We start from the raw sequence: 19712 nt of genomic DNA on the forward strand, positions 1-19712 counted from the left end.
ATGTGGGGCTCAGTGTCTTGCTCATGGACACTTCAACACATATGCATGCAAAGCAGGAACCAAACCTATGCTCTTCCAATTAGAGGTCAACCACTGTACCTCTGCTCCCCCTCCCTCAAGGAGTGTTAAAACTCACCCTGGTGTTACAAGCATTTGTGTGACAAATTTGGCTTCGTAACGATTCTTAAACAAGTATGCACAGAAGCTTTTCTGTCTGTGAAAAAATAAACTGCATCCACTGCATTCTAAGCATTCTTTTGGGGACAAAAAACGACTGCTGTCTAATACAGCCCATAACCCACAACGTAAGCATCTGATGAAGATAGTGGTTAGCAGCGCACAAGTTGTGAAGCTGAGACAGGAAAAACTGCTCGGTGCTGCAATGCCCCTAGTGGCCTGTTTGACACATTACAGGTTTATCCTTCGACAGAGGAAACATGCCAGAAGTCAGCAACTGTTGAAACTGTTGAAAAGCAGGTATCAATCAGGCAATCATTTGAAAAAGGGAGAAAATGTTAAACCACATGAATATAGATAATAATTTCTTATTTCAAGAAAGTATTAAAACAATTATTTCTGTTGTTCAACTGTTTTTTTTCTTGATGGCAAGAATTAAGCTAATTAATGTTCACATTTGAAAAGTCATCTCAATTTCTAATTATTTAAAAATCAACTAAATGCCAAAGAAATTAAACTATGATAAAGATAGTAATTTTGCCAGTATAGAAAATAAAATCTTGAGTTTGCCCCAAAAGATTCCCACCATATAGTTCCTTTAATAAAATCCCTTCTGTCCACCAAACTGTCATATATTCACATGGCTCTGTTGATAAACACTTGTAAAAACTTGATAAAGCTCTTTCTGGTAAGACATCAAAGCTCTGAAAATCTTCTTGTATGGAACTGATTTCATTCTTTGTGCTTTTTTTTTCAAACCCAAGTCACCATAAGGAGCAGCATCCAGCAGTCCCAGAACACACACTTGTCTGAGCACTGCTGAGGCATTCACAAAGACTTTGAAGCCTGTGGTGGGCAAACATTGATGTAGTCTTGGGGAGAAGCGTTGGAGGGAGAGTCGTTGTGCACTTGTGTACACAGGAAAGGACCAACTGAAGTGTTAAGAATAATGATACGCTGTGTTTTCAACACAATCCTAGAAAGAGGTGAGGATCACATGTCTGTCTGTCCTTCTGCAACTTTTTGCTTTAAACATTGAAAAAGGCTGCTTTAGGTAGAGCTTTTGTGTGTTTGGCCGACAGCAGGAGACATTTAAAGTCTGTTTCTTTGATCAAAACCAGCTGAACTGGGAGGAAAAGAAGCACATGCTCCTAGTTTTAATCTTTTCTCTAACCATTTTCTCCTCATCTTTTCTCTTAGTTTAGTCAATTTTTGCTTGACTTTGTGCTACAAAAGTCATATCCAGTCAAAAGGCTGTAAAAACAGGATTTGAATTTATGCTGTTTTATTCTTCAGTTTGTGGATTGCTGAAATGTTGGAGCTTTAACTAAGCCCAGGGCCCGTTTCTGCAAAAAGTATCTTGCATTCTTCTTCAGTACTGAGATAATGACAGGCTAATCACAAACACACTTTTACCACCACTGCATTCACAATTAAAAAACCTACCCAGTGTTCAAATGCATGCATACAAAGGCACACTCATCTGGTTTCCAGAAAATCTGTATTGATTCAATGTGGAGCCAGTTACGTTGTTGATTTGTTTTGCAGCATTAATACTCCACATAACTTCTCCACTGATTTAAGGGTCAAGGTGGAGGTATGTGATTGTTGCAAGTCATGATCACCTTCTTAAGAACTACTGATGCCTTAAAGCAGCAGAATGTGCTCCAATGGATTCTTACTTAGACAACTCTGCTGTTCTGTGCTGGGCTTTAATTAATCTACAGTTCTAGAGGTATTTTAAAAATATAGGTGTCTTTACGCTTGGTTCCTGACTCACTCACTGGTGGTCCAAAATAAATGTAGACAGTGTTGTATTTGCAAGCAAAATATCCTCTAGTATTAGGTGGAGCTTTATTCAAAGAGTCTACAGTTTTGAAATTCTGGAAAAATGCCATGAACTATTGTGTTTCCAGTAAAGGCATCTAGCATCACGGATTCTTTGACCTGGTTTTAACCACAGAAAGTATTTGTGAATCACAAAGGTAAACAAAAGAAAACAAAGAGAAGGAATAAAGCTCAAATTTACCCTGAAAAGGTAAATTTCCTCAGAAGTTATGACTTCAAAACAACTATTGAGTTGCTGCATGCTGCAAACAAAGCTAAAGTTCATTTTAAAAAAGCAGATTTTTTGCAGACTGCAACAAATTAAGGCTTATGTGACAAAATGTTTGGAGTTAGAAGGATTGAAGGATTCAAGGAGTGTTTATTGCCATTTTCAGTGAACAGAGCAGTTTCACAGAATTGGAATTTGCTTCGGTGCTAGTATGCAATATAAAACACTTTAGAATAGAAAAAATGAACAACAGTACGCAAAATTAAAAAATGACACAATGGTCAGAACAATAAATAGAGTAAGTAGTGCAAACAGTGCAAACTGAGGAGGATCAGGGTGCAGGTAGTGGACTGGTGACTGGACATATAAGTAAAGTTTAAGGTGAGGAATTAGAATGTGTTCATGAGTCTGACTGCAGAGGGAAAGAAACTGTTCTTGTGTCTTGAGGTTCTGGTCCTGATGGACCTTAGCCACCTGCCCGATGGGTCCAGGGTGAGAAGGGTCGGCTGCTGTCCGACCTGCACGTCCCCTGGTTCTGGAGATGTATAGGTCCTGAACAGATGGAAGGCTGCAGCCAATCAGCTTCTCATCTGAGCGCACAATACGCTGCAGTCTAGAAGAGCAAAAAACAAGTTTGCTTTCATAGTTATATTAACAAAAATGATCAAAACTAGTCACGTCGATCTGTATGCTGTGACTAAAGGGCTTTGTCACAGAATTGTATTTCTTTTTTGTTTTTTTTGACATTTTAGACTTTTATTCTGAATTTAAAGCAACATATTGGTTGTTATTTGTCACAGTAAACTGAAAAACTTGGACAGTAAGCACAATTTTACAGTTTGGGCATTTCTGTTAAAAAACAGGTCTTTGCCTCCTTTGGTGCTTCACGACATACTCTGCATGTGTGTGCATGTAGATCATAATGCCCTTCACACCACTTTAGAGCCTCAGGTATTAGCAGTGACTGAAAGAGAACAGACCCCCTCCCCCATATGAATGCACAGCACAGTAAATGAACAGTATGTCTGTACAGTGGGGCAAAATAGTATTTGTAAGTCACTGGTCCTCCAACATGTACCACTTACAAATATGAGAGTGGTCTACAATGCTAATCATAAAAACACTTCAACTGTGAGAGGCAGAATGTAAAAAAATAATCCAGGTAATCACATCGTATGATTTAAAAATATTTATTTCAATGATGAAGCAGATGATACGAATTTTATCAATGACAGAAGTTCACCTGCATACTTTTTAATGCAACCCTGGTTGTCAGTGGCAGAGGTTAAAGATTTCCTGTAGGTCTTCACCAGATTTGCACACACTTCAGCTGCTACTTTGGTCCATTCTTCCATTCAACTCTTGTCAAAAGTTGTGATGTTTTGGGGCTGTTTGCTGGGTAACACAGACTTTTAACTCCTTTTATACAGAAAGCCAATTCAAACAGATGACATTAATGCAGATAACGAGTGAAGGGCAGAAAAAAGCTCTTTAACGAAATAGTAACGGGTCTGTGAAAGACAGAATTTCTTCTTGTTTGGAGGGGCAAAAGTTTTTTTCTATGCACAATTAATTAGTCTTTAAAAGTCAGAGAATTTGATTTCCTATACTCTTTTTTTATATTTTGTTTTTCACAGGTAAGTGTATCTATGATGAACATTATTGACCTCTCTCCTCTTTTTAAGAGGGCCAAGTTGCTGAAATTGTGACTGACAAATACTGTTTTGCCCCACTGTAAATGCTTGTTATTTTAAACTTGCTCAACTTCATTCATAAGCAACAAAGGGAAGCGCGAGATAGTAATTCTGATTTGCAAACAAAGCAAAAAGCTCCATGTCCTGTCTTGTCCTGTAGTGCATTTTATTGTCAGCGCTGCTTTTCATTTCTTGGTTTTTACAACTGAATCTTCTCTTCCAGATCCCAGAGCTGACAGTGGCTTTCCTGTAAACGTCTGCATGCACCTTGCAGCCAAATTGTAATAGCTATTGCTATAGCTAAACCTATTTATTTTAAATGATTTTAATTTATTTTACATTTACAGCAAATTTGTGTGTAAGTTGGGTTGGGGTGGATAAAATTGAGAAATTTATCAGAGCTCAATTGTATGTATTATTCTTTACTTGGCATGTGGGTGGACCCATGGGTGAACTCAACTAAATGTTTCCTAAACTCTAAGCCGTTTTGAAATGCCATTGTGTTGGGGGGAGTACACTCCAGGTAATGTGCCTGTCCCACCCATTGTTCCTTTTTGCCATTTAGAATCACTAAGGGGTCATCAGCGTCATCAGTCCAGTGTGTACATGTATATGGTCCAAACTCAGAAATAGTTTGGTTTAAATGTAATTACTAATTGTTCTCTGTCAAATCTTTTCATAGACTTTTGTTTGGTGAATAAGTCAATATTTTCCTTAATTTCCTTTTTCAAACACTTATGTCATACCTAAAAACATTTTCAACGGTAGTGAGATGATTAATCTCTTAAGACCCAAGTTAATATTTGAGCTGACCCTCTACACACATAGTCAAAGGGCTCCAGTTAAGCAGATTTAACTATTGTGGTAATGTAACCCAAAATGGGATGTCCAGGTATTTAAATGCCGGGTCTGAAGGCACATTGTATGTAAAATCTCTGTTGATATGTGCTAGTTCTGACTCAGATGAAGTCGTATCTGTAGATAGTACTGCTAACTTGAGCCTTTTATCTGTTGTCATGAGCTGTTGGTTCTAAATGCAGGCCTTTGGTAAAAAAAGGACAGTTCAAGCACATTAATATAGCCTGCAGTGAGGCAGATCAGGTTTGGATGGGCTCTGAGTTACTGTGAGTTGCTTTTCAACTGCAATTGCAAAGCCAATCACATATTTTGATATCTTGTCCGAATGCTTATGTAATTCCCTCTTGAGGGAGTTATTTTGGACCAGTTCACTCCTTTGCCCGGCAGCAGCTGGGTTGACTCCAGTGGCTCTGTGATCCCAGAAGGGATTCAGCGAGTTCTGAAACTGAATGGATGGATGGGAGGTTACTTTGGACTTCTCCACAAAATTATATATCTTAGATATTGATCTACTGGCACGTTTGGGAGACTTTTGGTAAAAATCTATAGAAGGTGACTGACGGAGCTCTGGTTTATCTGGTCTGACACATTAACATGAAACAAAACATGAAATGCAATAATTTTTCTTATGAGAACTAGATTTTTGAAACTCAAGAGAAATCAAGATCATGTTCAACTAGACTTTTGACAGTATTAAATGTATGAATATGTGCATTTGGGAGTCGATCGTTCTCCATTTAGTAGGACTTGTTTTTTTTTTTTTATTGCCCCTACCCAAGGCTTTACTCAGCAAGTAACAGATCATACACAGATGAAATTAACAGAACAGTTGACTCCATTTCTGAAATAAACAGAACTTTCAGATTTCTTGCTTGATAATTTCTTATCCAACTGTTGTTTGTTTTCATTAGTGATGCAATTTCTCAGAAAGGAAACCAACAAAAAAAAAAATGCCCTGACAACTTGAAATGTTGCATGTGATGGTGAAAACTGGGGTCAATGAAGTGATCTAAAGTATCAAAACAAAATCAGAAGGGTTACTTGGTGTTCTTCTTTAATTTAATGTCATTCATTTATTTCTGGTGAACCTTATACTGTCAAACTGTGGCGATTATGTGGCAGGTTATAACATATTATTTGGCCAAAAAAACAAAAAAACACAACCAGCATTTGAAACAACCTATTTATTTAGAATCATGTCATTTCAAGCATTTTTTTTAAATCTGTGGTTGCTTAAAGTCTGTATATTGATGATCAAGATGATCAATCAATGAACAACATATTTCAGATGGATCAATCTGGTTGGATCATAGGAATAAAAAATCGATTAATCGATTAAGTCGATTAATTCACTTAAACATTACACCCCTACAATGTACCATATAACTCCACTTGATTTAGCATCACCTGTCTGGCATGGTGGTTGGCCGTAAAGGATCTCTCACACTATTTTTTCAATTGGAATTATTTAATAACTGTAACTTTGATAACTGATAATCTTTGTTTTTTGTTGATGATGTGGTCCTGTTATTAGTTCAGTTTTTGACATTTACATGGGAAGCTGTTGGGATTAGGATCAAGATCTTTCAATCAGGGCCATGGACTCACAGCTGAATACAGTTAAATACCACCTCTTTGCTAGAATAGAGTTCTTAAAGAGAGTCACTGAAAAGAAATTTATAGACTTTGGTGTTTGCGCAAAGAACCATTTGGCAATGTCACTTTCTATTCCTGCTTTGCTGTTTTGGGGGAAGTCAGACACCTGTTCACTGTCAATATTTAATACAACTGTTACATTGGAACTGATTTTACGTTTGCAAAAAGGAACCACATCTATCTTACAAGGGAGGGCATGGATGCAGCCCTGCAGCAAGGGGGAAAAAAAGAGGTTGAGTTTGGTAGATACATCTGCCTAAAATGAGCTAAGTTTGGAGGAAGACTGAATTCTTCCTAATAGATACTGTTTCATAAAGCATTGATCTATGGTGTTAGAAGTTATAGCAGTTAGCAGTAAGAGAATCGAAACGAGCAAAAAGTCAGACTATCAACGTGTTTTTTACTTATTTGTTAGCCCATAAAGGAAACATGAAACACCTGGAAGTTTTAACAGCTATAGTTTTACCTTTAGAAACCTTGAGACAGAGTGAATTACAAGCTGATGCAGAGCCAGCAGGCAAACAGGCCAAAGACTGGCAAACAGACGGATACACTGAAATAAAGGGCAACAAATACATCTGGTTCTCAGACTTTGATAGTTTGCCAGCTTCGTGTGTGCCTACCAGAGTGTGTGCATTTGTGTGTGTGTGTGTAAAGGTGTTAGGCAGATGGTTGGTTTACGTAAGACCCAGAGATGCGTATGAAAAGTAGTCACACCAGTAGAGACATGTCCTCCTCTCCCCTACTATTTATTCTTCTACTTTCTGTCACACAAGGTTCCCTACAGATTTAGTATGCAGTTGATTTTTCTCCTCTAGTCTCATTGTTTTGCTTTAATTGCAACTTCTGACTTCTGTCTTGTTTTGTTCTAGGTTTGTTCGCCTGCATCTCTGTCTGGTGTCGGGTCAAATTGTCAGAAAGCATGATATGTGCTCATTTCCTTAACCTGTATGGTTTGTGTGGTGGAGACCTCTAGATTTAAAATGGAGCCAGTGAAGCTGCTTTATTATGTAATCATATTAAATACCTGCAGCAAGCAGATGTTTTTGAGCTCCTACAAGTAGCAATTTTAGTGAGGATTTATCAATCAATGCACTTGAATTCTGTAGGACATAAAAGCTTAATTATTTAGGTGTTCCTTACTTTTTTGCAGTATGTAGTACAAGAGTTTTTAAAAAACACTGCCTGAAATAATGACTACATTCTGACAAAGTTGCGTTGATTTGGTTTCAAATCTGTATCATGTCAAATTTTAGATTTAGGCAATATACGTGTACAAACAATTTCTTTTTTTTGCTCATGCAAACTCATCTCACTGTGTGTCTTCAAACTGGTGATTTGTCACTTTTATTTGCTTAAAATATCACACTGAATAAACAGTATTGAGAAAAAATACATTTGCATGAGTGTGATCTTGAGAAGATGCTGACACAACAATGTTGTATAATGAAACTTTAAGTCCGATTTTTTATTATTATTATGTTTTTGTTAAAGACCCACTCCGATAAAATTTGTATTTTTTAGTGTTTCTTGTGGACATTTTCTCATGATGGATGACATTTAAATTGTATTCCTTTATTCATACCGTTGTGAATCAGGAGCAGATGAAAAAATGCCATTGGAAAAAGCTTGTAGGCGTGACGTACAAGCTACTATGGAAAGCCACAAGCTCCCTGCTGCATTCTATTCTGATACATTCAGATGCAGACAAATAGATCCATGTGCGTCTTTGTTTTCCTCGTCTGAGCTGGCATCTGGTCTCAAACTGTACGGCTGGATAGCTCCAATATGGCTCTTCATTTTTGTAGCACCGGTAATGTTAGGTTGGGGGTGTGAGGGGCTGTAAGCTCACGGGAAAGAGTGTAAACAGATGGATGATGGGAAGGGGATGGGCTCACTTCGTGCCAACAGTCCCGTCCACAATTTAAAGGCAAATTTATATTGAACTACTGCCGCTCTGCAGAGACTGTCCTAGAAACCTACGCAGGTTTTTTGATTTTGACTACAAAACAACAATTAAAAGACCACTGGGAATGCTTTGAAGGTAGTTGGGTGGGTCTTTAATAAAAGTGTTATTCCTAAGAACCCCAGCTGATGTTTTTTTAAATGTGTCTCCCTTGTTATTACAGTCCATTATCACACAAAGTTACAGATTTAAAGAACCAAATTTCTCTTCTAGATTCTCATCTGGTGAAGGCAAGCCAGCACTGGGTCATTGGGTATTTATTCTTAAATAAGTAAAATAACAATTAGAAAAGTAAAATCACAAGCTAGAAATCAAATTCCATTTAAATGGAAGATGAATGAAGAAGAAGGCCTTTTTGTCACCATGGAAAGAATTTGACTTCATCCTGGATGTAATCAGTGTCAGAGTAGAAGCTTGTCAAACACAATTGTGAAGACAGGATGGATTTCACCTGCATAAATGTGAATGCATCTTTACAGAGTTTTTGACTCTGGGCATGACAAAAACAGTTCCCCAGTGGTCTCCAACATTTGTTGTTTGCTGTCACAGCTAATCCCATTGACATCCTGAAAATCCTGGAGCTGTCAGAGGACATGGAGGGTGTGTCACTGGAAGCAGGACTGTGCACCAGCAGGACGGGAAGAAAGGAGACAGACCTCTCCTTTAAAATTAACAAAAAGATCCAAGTAAGCGTGCCCACAAAGCAACTCTTTCCAGGTGAGTTTGTTTGTTTGTTGTATGATTTGCGGGCCTGTTTCAGAGAGCAAATGTAAATCTTGGAACATGTGTTTTCTGATGTCCTGTGTTTGGTGCCCTAAGATACCCCATTCCCTGCAAACTTCTCACTAATGACGACAGTGAAAGCTGTGAAAGGATCCCAGGTTTTCCTCTTCTCAATGTATGACACACAGGTATGCATTAAACATGCAGGTTGCTGCTGGATCAACTCATTCTTAGAGATTCACAGCGCGTTTACTTCAGACTTTTTAAAGTCTAAACGAGGGTCTTTCAGAAATGCTAAAAATCTTTGTTGATGTTCTTCAAACAATGAAAAACTAAAGAGAATACCGTATTTTCCGGACTATAAGTCGCACTTTTTTTCATAGTTTGGCAAGGGGTGCGACTTATACTCTGCAGCGACTTATATTAGAAATAAATTGAAATAAATACATTGTTAACCCTCCTGTTATGTTCATTTGTGAGGAACAGAGATGATGTTCCTGGGTCAATTTGTTGTATGAGGTATGTTAATTGTTAAGAGGATGTTCAGTGACTCAGAGAATCAGCAAACTTTTTTTTACAGTAAGATCTTGAAGGCTAACAACATAATATTCTATTTTCCAATGATTTCATAGATTCAGAAATGCAATAAAAGTGAAAACTGTTTCTACAAATACAGGATGAAAACAGAGTATTACTTGGCCAATGATGCTTCATGAAAGGAATAAATAATTAAGAGAAAGAATTACTGTGAAATTATTAGATAAACAGTCTGCTATGATTGTGTCATATAAGGTTGTGAAAGTTAAAATGCGACTTATAGTCCAGTGCGACTTATCTGTGTTTTTTTCTACTTTATAATGCATTTTTGGGCTGGTGCGACTTATACTCCGGTGCGACTTATAGTCCGGAAAATACGGTAATTAAATTGCAGATGTATTTTTCATGAAGAAAAATAATTTCCTTTCCTTTGTGATTTTTTTTTGGTTTCTGGGTGTACCAGGGCACTCAGCAGTTGGGTTTAGAAGTTGCTCGCTCTCCTGTATTCCTGTACGAAGACCACAAGGGTCAACCAACTCCAGAATTTTATCCCACCTTTAGAAAGGTCAACCTGGCTGATGGCAAGTGAGTAACACTGACACTTTTATGCTGAATGTCTTGTCACTGTGGCAGGGATGATGTACATATACAACCCAAAGCAAGGAAATGAATGAATAGATCAATGGATAGGTGGATAATACTTTATTCATCCTCAAAAAATTAAAGACCAGAATGAAATAAATACTTAAAATGCTGCCTCGGAGGTATAATAAAACTGATAAAATCTCATTATAAAGTCCTGTAGCAGCTGGGATAAGAGATCACCAAGTTCTGCAGTCCAGCGAGACGAGCCGGTCACTGCTGCTGCTCCTCTGAGAAGCCAAAGTCTTGTGCTGTGGGTGATTTGTGTTGTTGAGGACAGCCTTTATCCTACTCATCATTCAGTCCTCCACCAGCAAGCCCACAGTGAACCCCCTCACCCCACATCGGCAACACAGTTCTTGATCGATTTATCCTGCCAATTTACCTTCCCTCGTTGTGATGTTGTTGCCCCAACAGCCCACACCATAAAAAACAGCACTGGCCACAACAGACTGATAAAATTGTGTAACATTTGATTGCAGACATTGGATGACCATAGCATCCTCAATAAAACAAAACCTTAACTCTGCTCCCGCCTTTCTTGTAAGAGGCCATAGTCTGCTCAGCCCAGTCCAGTTTTTGGTCAAGGTAGACTTAAAGGTATTTGAAGGACGGGACGATCTTAATGCTGTTTCCAACAATGTTAACAGGCAGGTGGGGCGATTTCTTCTTCCTGCTAAAATCCACCATCATTTGATTGTTGATGTGTTTAAAAAGAGTCAATTACCTTAACACCAGTCAATAATATCAGAGATGAGCTTTCTATATTACAACTGCTGTTTAACAAGTTCAACTGTGTAAGAAGATAGAACTAGTTCAACAAGGCTTGTAATTGAGCAGCTGAAGGTGTTTGTTACTGCAGCAAGGCTTATGTAAAAGATAGTTGTCTTTGTGCTTTTTTTGCCCTTCTTGGTCAGAGATTTTGGACATTGTTGTCTCCAGATGTGTAGTCATAGTAACTATAAGCCCTTTTCAGCCACTTGACTGTGAATGCAGATTAACTGAATAAAGGAGTGACAGTCCTCTGCAGTCTCAGTTCAATTTAAACTAACCAACCAATAAGATATTTTATTAGTTAAGGAGCCGGGATAATAGTGGTGGGTTATACCACACTTTTAAGGTTCTATATCTACCCATTAATTTTTGCATAAAAGATTCAATACCAATTACTGATATCGATCACACGCAGTTTCTGGTGAATTTTTTTCTCAAGTATATCATTTGTTATCCTAAAAACAAATGTCATCAAACACTGACAAGGCAAAAACTTTAATGTAAAAGGTTTAGAATACAAAACTGTTGTATCTAATATCACCTACCTAAGCCATGCTGTGTTGTTGATAAGGGTGACATGGACACCTCGCAGCTCCTCTGGTCACATGACTGATGGAGCAGATCAACATGCTGTGGGCTGGGGGTGTTTTGGCACTAAACACAGGAGTAACTTACCTAACAACCAAGAAAAGCTAAAACTGACACATCTACTTCTTTGTTCTCTTTTATGAATCAGGGACTGATACTTTAATAGAGTGGTCGATACCAAAATTTGTTGATGTAGAGGTATCTATTTTTAGCTACCTTGGTCTCCATGCTCCCATCACTATGTTAACAGCTGATCAAATATTCTGAAATGCTGAGGAAAGGAGCATCATGGTTTCCTTCTATATTTTTTAGCATTAAAAAAAGTAAAATTAATGGATTGTTTTTTTTTCTTCTGTAATTTCTTGTTGAAGCAGCATTATTTCATGTTTATCTGCAACTCTGGAAAAAATTTTTAGACTTGAAAAAAAATCTACAATATTTAATTTTTTAAATCTAATAATATTTTTTTCTGAAAATGAGAGTCTAAGAAGAAATTTGCTCTTTAGCCCCTCCTGAGTTGAAAAGCATTTGTATTTGGTGTGTGTCGTTTCCAGATGGCACAGAGTAGCCTACAGTGTGGAAGGCCAGTCGGTGAGTCTCTTTGTAGACTGTGAAAAGGTGGACACCCTGGACCTGCTCAGAGGTTTTGATCCGCACATCAGCACAGACGGCGTCACGGTGTTCGGGACGAGACTGCTGGACGAGGATGTGTTCGAGGTTGGTCTGCTGTTTCACCTCCCCTCTTGGGTTTTGATGTCCAGGCTTCATTTTCAGGACTCTTATGCAGCGAGCAGCAATGTTTAAATCTGTGATTTGCTCAAACGTCACCAAACAATGAAGGGTTTGTTAACATTAGGAAAAAAAGGAAGAGTCTTCCTGACTGATAAACTTCGGTAGCCACCTCTTATGAGCTGAAGATTCACGAATGACTGAAGTCAAAATAAGAAATTCACATTTTTTAGTTTGGTACTTCAAAATTACATTCAAACAAGATGTAAAACCATTCAGGGACTGAGAATGTTCATTTTAAGCGAGATCTTAGGAATGCAAGTAAAGATTTCTTTGAAATAAATCCCTAATCAAGTCTGGACTGATTACGTCTTCATGCTTGGGATAAATTCGGACCCCAGAACCTTACGGGTGATGGTGGTCAAGGCCACACCATAACCACAGCATTGCTCCTGGTTGAGAATGGGATGGAGGAGGGCCAGCGAACCATCTAGAAAGCAGAAAGACAACCATTTAGGAATGTAAAGGTGAAAATAGGATTGTAATTGGCTGACAAAAAAGGGCTGGCAAGTTAGCTATCGGTTTAAAGTGAAGGCTTAATTGATAATGATGTGCAGATTGACCAAACAACCCAGCGTATCTGAAAGTGAGATGGATCTTCCTTTACTGGGATTGTGCCAAAAGGTTACTTAAACTGTGGTCTACTGTGACCCTTTTCTTGCTTAGGACTAAAAACCTTCCCTGCTCATTTAAATCATTAGAATGCTATTAGGAGAATCTGGTTTCATCTCAGTAAGCAGGGCTGAATTGGATAATAATATCAATATTTTAAAGCTCTTAATATTTTTGTGTAATTTAGAGAAAAAATTAGTTTTGATCTGGCACTTTATAAATAAAGTAGGGATGTAAAAAACACCGCTAGGTTCAGGAAGATCAATCGAGCTCTGGAATTAACAGAAGCATTGGTTGAAAACCACAGATATGAATAAGATCATGTTGGTAAAAAAGTATAAGATTGCTCAGGAATTAGATCATTGATTTCTGTCAAACTTTATCTCTTCCTGTTGTGTCTCTGCCGTCTTCTGTCCATGTGATGCAAACAAAAAGACAAGCTTGATTCTTCAGTCAATTCCATTTGGCCGAAGAAGAACCACAGCGAGTGATGTGTTGTGTGCACTAAACATCTCACATCTTTCTTTTTTTTTTACAGCACATCAAACAATACTTGAATAAATAAAAATGACGCTTTTTTTTTAAAGAACAAAACCGTCTAAAAGACTCCACATGCCAGGTTTTAATGTTTAACACTGTTATGTCAAATACATTTAGCTTTTGTTGCTTAAAATTAAATGTGCCAGTGAGAAACAACAGTTTCTCTGTATTTTTATCTATAGTTTTAAATGCCAAATGAATACTATAAATCAGATTTAATCCATTCGTGTAAAAGATTTGGACTATATTGTATCACCAAAGTTAGTTTCTATGCATGGATTCGTGGACCATGTGTGAGATGTGTATAGAATCGTGTTAGAAGGAAAAATACACATCGCTACAATAAATGGATTGAACTAAGCAGGCTTTTGTGGAGGTGAACAGGGGTTCCATAATATTTTCTATGGTCTTTTCATTATGCATTATAGGGGTCCTATTATATTTTCTATGTTCTTGTCATTATGCATTTAATGGATTGTATATATGAATGGATATTGTATTGCAGAAATACGCTTGATTCCTGCCTTCAGTAATAGATAATAGGTACCAAAGTCACCAGTAGGCCTGTTTTTGACTTTTGGTCTCTGTTTTCTTTCTGTACTGGAGTGTTTATGCAGACTAAACAAAAACACACCATTCTAATGACGTATATTGTATGTTTTCATCTTCCCTTACTGAATAATAAAAAAGCCTTTTTGCCTTGAGGACAGAGAGAGCGGACAGCCACAAAGCCTTACAGGTTGTGTTTCTTTCTCCACATCTCCCCTTTTGCAAAAGGTTTGAAAATTCATGCAGACTCTTGTGTGTCTTTTCATTTCCCAACTGCACATTTCATTTTTGGACGTCCTGAACCATCCATATCCGGATGAGACGGCAACACTTTCAATAATTTGTCTCCATTCTGATTAAATATCACACAATATAACAAGGAAATTTTCCCATTTGTGGGATTAATAAATGAATCTAATCTAATCAGACCTTACTATCTGTGGCTGTGTTGGTTCTTCTCCTTTTAATGCTTCACCGTTAGTACATTTGAGAAAGTAGTCATCTGTGGTGGAATATCTGTTTCTATGTTAATTAAGGGACAATCGAGTTTTTAGGGTCAATGTCCTCCTAGAAGCTGTTCCCAGAGTAACTGAATAAACTGAGGTCAAGTTGTTCACAGTAGAGAACACTCTGTTGCTAACCAAGGTCACAGTTGACTTTTCAAGTGTTGATTTTACCTCGTGGGTCCAGTGAACGTCACACGTCAGTTCCCTTCAGTTTCTCTCCGTGCGCCTTCACCAAAGCTAGTTTGTGTTTTCGATTCGCAGCCCTTCGGATGTTCGCTTGTTTATCAGACAGCCTTCTCCTGCTGGGGAGGGGGCGGCAAGCCTCCCCCTCCCCAGGGGGAGAGCTTCCCTCCATCTCACCGGGCGCATCTGGCCGGGGTCTGACATTTAGTCCGGTGATTATCAGTTCATTGAGTCTGGCGAGCTGCTCCTGTTCGTCCGCTCGCTTCTCGAGTTCGGCGAGCTTCTTGTTTTTTCTCTCGTTCAGGGCTAGCAGCCGGTTCCGCTCCTCCAGCAGGAGCTCCAGAAGTTGTTGCTGTCGGATCTTACAGTCCATCACGTCCTCAGTCAAGACATTAAGGGATTTTCGGATGTCTTCCTCTTCAGCAGTCGCCGGGCTTTTCTTCGAGGCCATGGCCAGAAAACGCTCCTTGCAAATGAAATAGGGCAGCTTTCGCTACCCGACCTGTAACGGCAACTCAATGCAAATATTGTACTGACCCGGAACCGGAAATCCTGACTTTTTAAAATAAATTTGCATCGGAAGCAAGACATTTCTATGGGTGGAAAAAAACATCCATGGTTGACGTCATACGCGATTCGTCCAGTTATATTATGCAGTTTAAATAAATCTAAATAAATTTAAAACGACGGTAATCAAATAACCTTTATTTTTTTAAATCATTTTTATTTTGTTTTGGTTGCCTCCAGAAGAAACCTTACAATTACTTACAGCCCAAATGTGTCTTTTTGCCAAACACAATTAAAGTGCATCAATGCTTTTAAACTTAAAATCTAAATGATGAAACTGTCAATTCTAAGCAATCGGAAAGTGTGTTCAGTGTGCAGCTGTATGCAATTTTAAGACGATTGCAGTTGATTGAATCAAAACCTTTCGGGTTTTCCCTTCAGGGGTTGCCACAGTGAACCAGCTTTCACTGATACACAGAATTGATTTGGCAGAGATTTTTACTTTGGATGCCTACCTTGACACAACCCTGTATTTAGACTGGCTGGTTGGCGGACGGATGGACTGACTGACTAAAAAAAGAAACCTGCTTAAAGCTCTATTTATTGCACCGACTTCAAGTTGTTGCAGCAATGAAGTGCAACAACTTAAAACATTTTGACTAACTATTTCTGAGCCCTGCTGTGATGTTTTTACTTTTTTTTTATTTATTGAGATCATAAATAGTTGTTTCCTGAATGATTGCAATCAGATCTAAAGGCTCTCTTGTCTTTTTTTTTAGTTCTAGTTTCATTCATGAGGTATGAGCTCATCTTGACCTCAAACTGTGACCTCTGTTTTGTCAGACGAACCATCTGTTAAGCTGAAGACCTGCTGACTGGGTTTGGCTTGGACTGCTTCATCTTCATATACATGTGTGCACGTGTTAAAGTATAAGACTTAATGTCTGCCTATGATTTTTATGTTCTGGCTCCAATCCCTACTAAAGATCTGGAGGTGATTAACTGTGGAGAGCCGATAAAAACAGTATGTGGGGTCACTTTGATCTGACCCTATGAACACAATAAAGACAAAGTCACGAGAGTTAAATGGATGTAACTTGACATTTATTTTTGTTCATACCACATTTAACAGCAAAGTTGTAGTCACTGGGTCTCAGTTTTATCTTTGCTTTTTTTGTGGCACAGGGAGAAATCCAGCAGCTGCTGATTATTGATGAGCCTGGAGCAGCAGAGACCTACTGTCAGGACTACATTCCAGACTGTGATGCACCTTTACCCTATGACTCCATACTAAAAGAGACTGAGGAGGTGAGTTCCTCTAAATCAATTAGGAAGTGAAAAGAATAGTAACTTAACTGTAAATACTTCAGAAACATGTTTAAAGAGAAATTAAAAAGGCATTTGATCGTTTTGTTTCGTGATATTGAAATCCTGTAGGTAGAGCAGGGTAAATGCTGGCTTTGATCTGTGGAAAATAAATCCTGCAACTCCATTCCATCGCAGTTTTGATGTGTGTGTTTTTTTTAAACTTTTGATGATTTTCTCCCTTATGAATGCACACTACAAATGTTGCTCGAATCAGTTCTAGGATTTATATTTCTCTTCTCCTCAGCTGTTTAAAATTCACCTTTGTGTCAAAACTTTCACTGCATTGTTGCAAGCAAAAACTGGGGGGATAAAAAGATGTGTAGCTGTAATGTGCTGAACTTACATAAGAAATTGATGCTTATACGCTAGCTTGCATGAATGCTCTCTGCTTTTGAACTCCACTTTATAACTTTCTTATTGATTTTTACCCTCACAATCTCTAAGACAATTTTTTTCTTAAGCAAATATTGCCTTCTTCATGATATTTTTTCTTGTTACTAAACACTTCTAATTGCACAAAGTTGTAAATTTAATATTTCACAGTTGTGCTAAACATCTCAATTGTATTACTTTCTGTTGATGTTTGAAAATTTGTTAAAAGATAAATGATAAAATTTGCCTTTTTATTGGTCTGCAGGAAGAGAGAAAGCCTAAAAAACCTGTGGTGGAAGATCTTGAAGAGTTTGACTACAATGACCTCTATGAGGACATCCCTGTTGGCACCGAAGCCTCGAATATGACTGAGTATGAGGTGAGAAATGACAATAAAGCCCAGAACAAGCTTCACTTTTATGGATTTACTTCCCTTTCTTATTACTTTTTTGCTGTTCCGACAGGTAGTAGAGTATGAATATTATGACAACACCACCCACCGTGCCAACGAGTATGAATATGAGGAAGAGTATGATGAGCGGTATGGACCTGTGGAGAGAGAACCCGGCTACTCTCTTAGCACACAGGTGTTCCATGATTTTATTGATTTACTGAAAAAAAAAGGTTTTTTTTACAGAAATTATTAAAAATGATTTGTCCATTAGGATATACCAGAGAAAGGAGATAAAGGAGAGCCAGGGTATCTAGGAGCGGTAAGAAAAACAAACCAATAATAGTCATTTTCTATTTTTTTGCCTTATTTTATCCTATTTGTGTTTTACATTTTCAGGGAACAAGGATTACAGGACCTTATGGACCTCCAGGACCTGAGGTTTGTAGTTTTCTAAATTGCCAAAAAAGGAAACTTAATATTAACTTCATAGAATTTAATATTAACTTCATAGAATTTAATATTAACTTCATAGAATATATTATTGAACCAGGTCTATGTCTAACAGGCTTCTTGTCTGTTTTTATAGGGAGAACCGGGACCTCCTGGAATCACTGGACCAGTGGGACCTCGAGGAGACCCTGGAGAGCTGGTATGAGTTATTTGCTGAGTGATTGACCGAACACACCGCAACATGTCTCCTAGCGTTTCTTGTTTCTCACCCAACAGGGTCCTCCAGGGCAACCAGGCCTCAATGGAGCGGACGGGATACCAGGCCCTCCAGGAAACATCATGCTCATACCGGTAACAGAAAGATGCTTCTGTGTCCCAGAGGCCCTGCAGGGCACTGTGATATTTCAGCAACAGTTTGTTGCTTAAAAAAGCCTTAGGGTACCTTGTAATTTTTAAAGACTGCCGTTGGAAAAAGCAGCCAAAAGCTTTCTGTTTGTGCCTTTCAGGGGCCAAATCTTTGTTCTGAGTAAAAGACATTAAACATATATGTGTTAGTTATTTCACTGATCTTTTTGGTGACTTTTTTGGTTTTTATTTCATTCTTATTCTTTCATCTATTGAATCATTTTAAATTGTAGCTCTCTAGTACTAAGAAATGACTTGATTGCAGTACACTTTTGAGACCACTAGGTGGGGTACTGGGTCTCACTTGATAACTGTTCTGCTCTGAGTGCAGTTCCAGTCAGGTGGAGATCCTCGGACAGGCGCTGTAGTCTCTGCTCAGGAGGCGCAGGCTCAGGCCATCTTGCAGCAAACCAAGGTGCACAAACAAAACCTACATTTAAAACAGTTTTATTATTGTTCCAATTGTGGAAAGAAACAAAACACATCTGAGCATTTCATCATTTGTTTCTGTAGCTGTCAATGAAAGGGCCTCCAGGGCCTTTAGGCCTAAGGGGAAGACCTGGACCTCTGGTAAGTGAGCTCATGCATGCGGTCACTTTTGTTCTAATGTTCATTTCTACATTTTGAAGCTTTAATCTTTTTAAATTGACTTTAAAAAAAGCGTACCCCAAAATATTTTCTGCAATATTACCTTTATAAACGTCTAATGAAATATTATTGGATACGGATAAAACATTTAAAGGAACACTGACTCCTGGTTTGAGTTATTGTTCTTTAACATGTGGCTTCGGTATTGTATACAAAAATCCTTTTCTGATTTTCATTTTGTTTTACAGGTTGAGGTTATTGTTTCTGCTCCTTTTGAAATAAAAAAGGACCATAAGAACATTTCAAATTAAAAAAGCTGTCAAACCTAATTTCAAAGCCCTTTTTGCAGAGCATATCTCAATTTATGCTTAATCCAGTTTACTGCAGTTTGGGCTAACTGTATTTCTGAATGCAGTAATTAGAGCTATTGGACTTACATGTGCAGCTTGAGAAAAGGAGTTTAGTAAATTATGGGATGTCTTGCAGCCATCCAGGCTACAGCACTATAACGAAAGTGAAGGCTGAGGGTCGACTAAGCCAGGCTGAACCATAAAAAAGTAATGTTTAAAGAGAACCTGAAAAGTTTAGAAGGTCTTGACTTTCTGAACCTAAGCAGGAAATTAGCTATACAAGACAGGGAATTGACAACTAAACTTTGCCTCCCAGTCACATCTAGAAACTGTAAAGAAGAAATATTTACTGACTTTCAGATGACTTTCATAGATGGCTTAAATTTTAGGTTTTATAGATACATTCGTGATTCACGTTCTTCTTGTGC

The 19712-nt window shown here is 38.1% G+C and overlaps 1 protein-coding gene and 1 long non-coding RNA gene across 4 annotated transcripts in view; one reads left to right on the forward strand and one right to left on the reverse strand.

Moving 5' to 3' along the window:
• Nucleotides 1-19712, forward strand: part of LOC101166851 (uncharacterized) — a 45767-nt gene that overhangs the window by 3075 nt on the left and 22980 nt on the right. The window contains exons 2-14 of one of the 3 annotated variants that reach the window (XM_020704480.3): nt 8957-9124; nt 9227-9318; nt 10131-10252; nt 12226-12388; nt 16543-16665; nt 17363-17476; nt 17562-17684; nt 17763-17810; nt 17888-17929; nt 18078-18140; nt 18218-18292; nt 18678-18761; nt 18860-18916. In XM_020704480.3, coding sequence (XP_020560139.1) covers nt 8957-9124; nt 9227-9318; nt 10131-10252; nt 12226-12388; nt 16543-16665; nt 17363-17476; nt 17562-17684; nt 17763-17810; nt 17888-17929; nt 18078-18140; nt 18218-18292; nt 18678-18761; nt 18860-18916 — 1274 coding nt within the window. Of the gene's footprint in view, nt 1-8956; nt 9125-9226; nt 9319-10130; nt 10253-12225; nt 12389-15447; nt 15540-15803; nt 16450-16542; nt 16666-17362; nt 17477-17561; nt 17685-17762; nt 17811-17887; nt 17930-18077; nt 18141-18217; nt 18293-18677; nt 18762-18859; nt 18917-19712 lie in introns of those variants that run through there. The other 2 variants (XM_078950799.1, XM_020704483.3) reach the window with 2 other exon arrangements.
• On the reverse strand, nt 12613-15389 carry LOC105354433 (uncharacterized). Its single transcript, XR_909058.4, has 2 exons — nt 14839-15389; nt 12613-12890 (listed from the first exon to the last, which is right to left on the reverse strand). It is a non-coding gene; the product is annotated as an uncharacterized LOC105354433 (long non-coding RNA).

This window comes from Oryzias latipes, chromosome 1, assembly GCF_053564925.1.
Source record: "Oryzias latipes strain Hd-rR chromosome 1, Olatipes_Hd-rR_3.1".
NCBI classification, from domain to species: Eukaryota; Metazoa; Chordata; class Actinopteri; order Beloniformes; family Adrianichthyidae; genus Oryzias; species Oryzias latipes.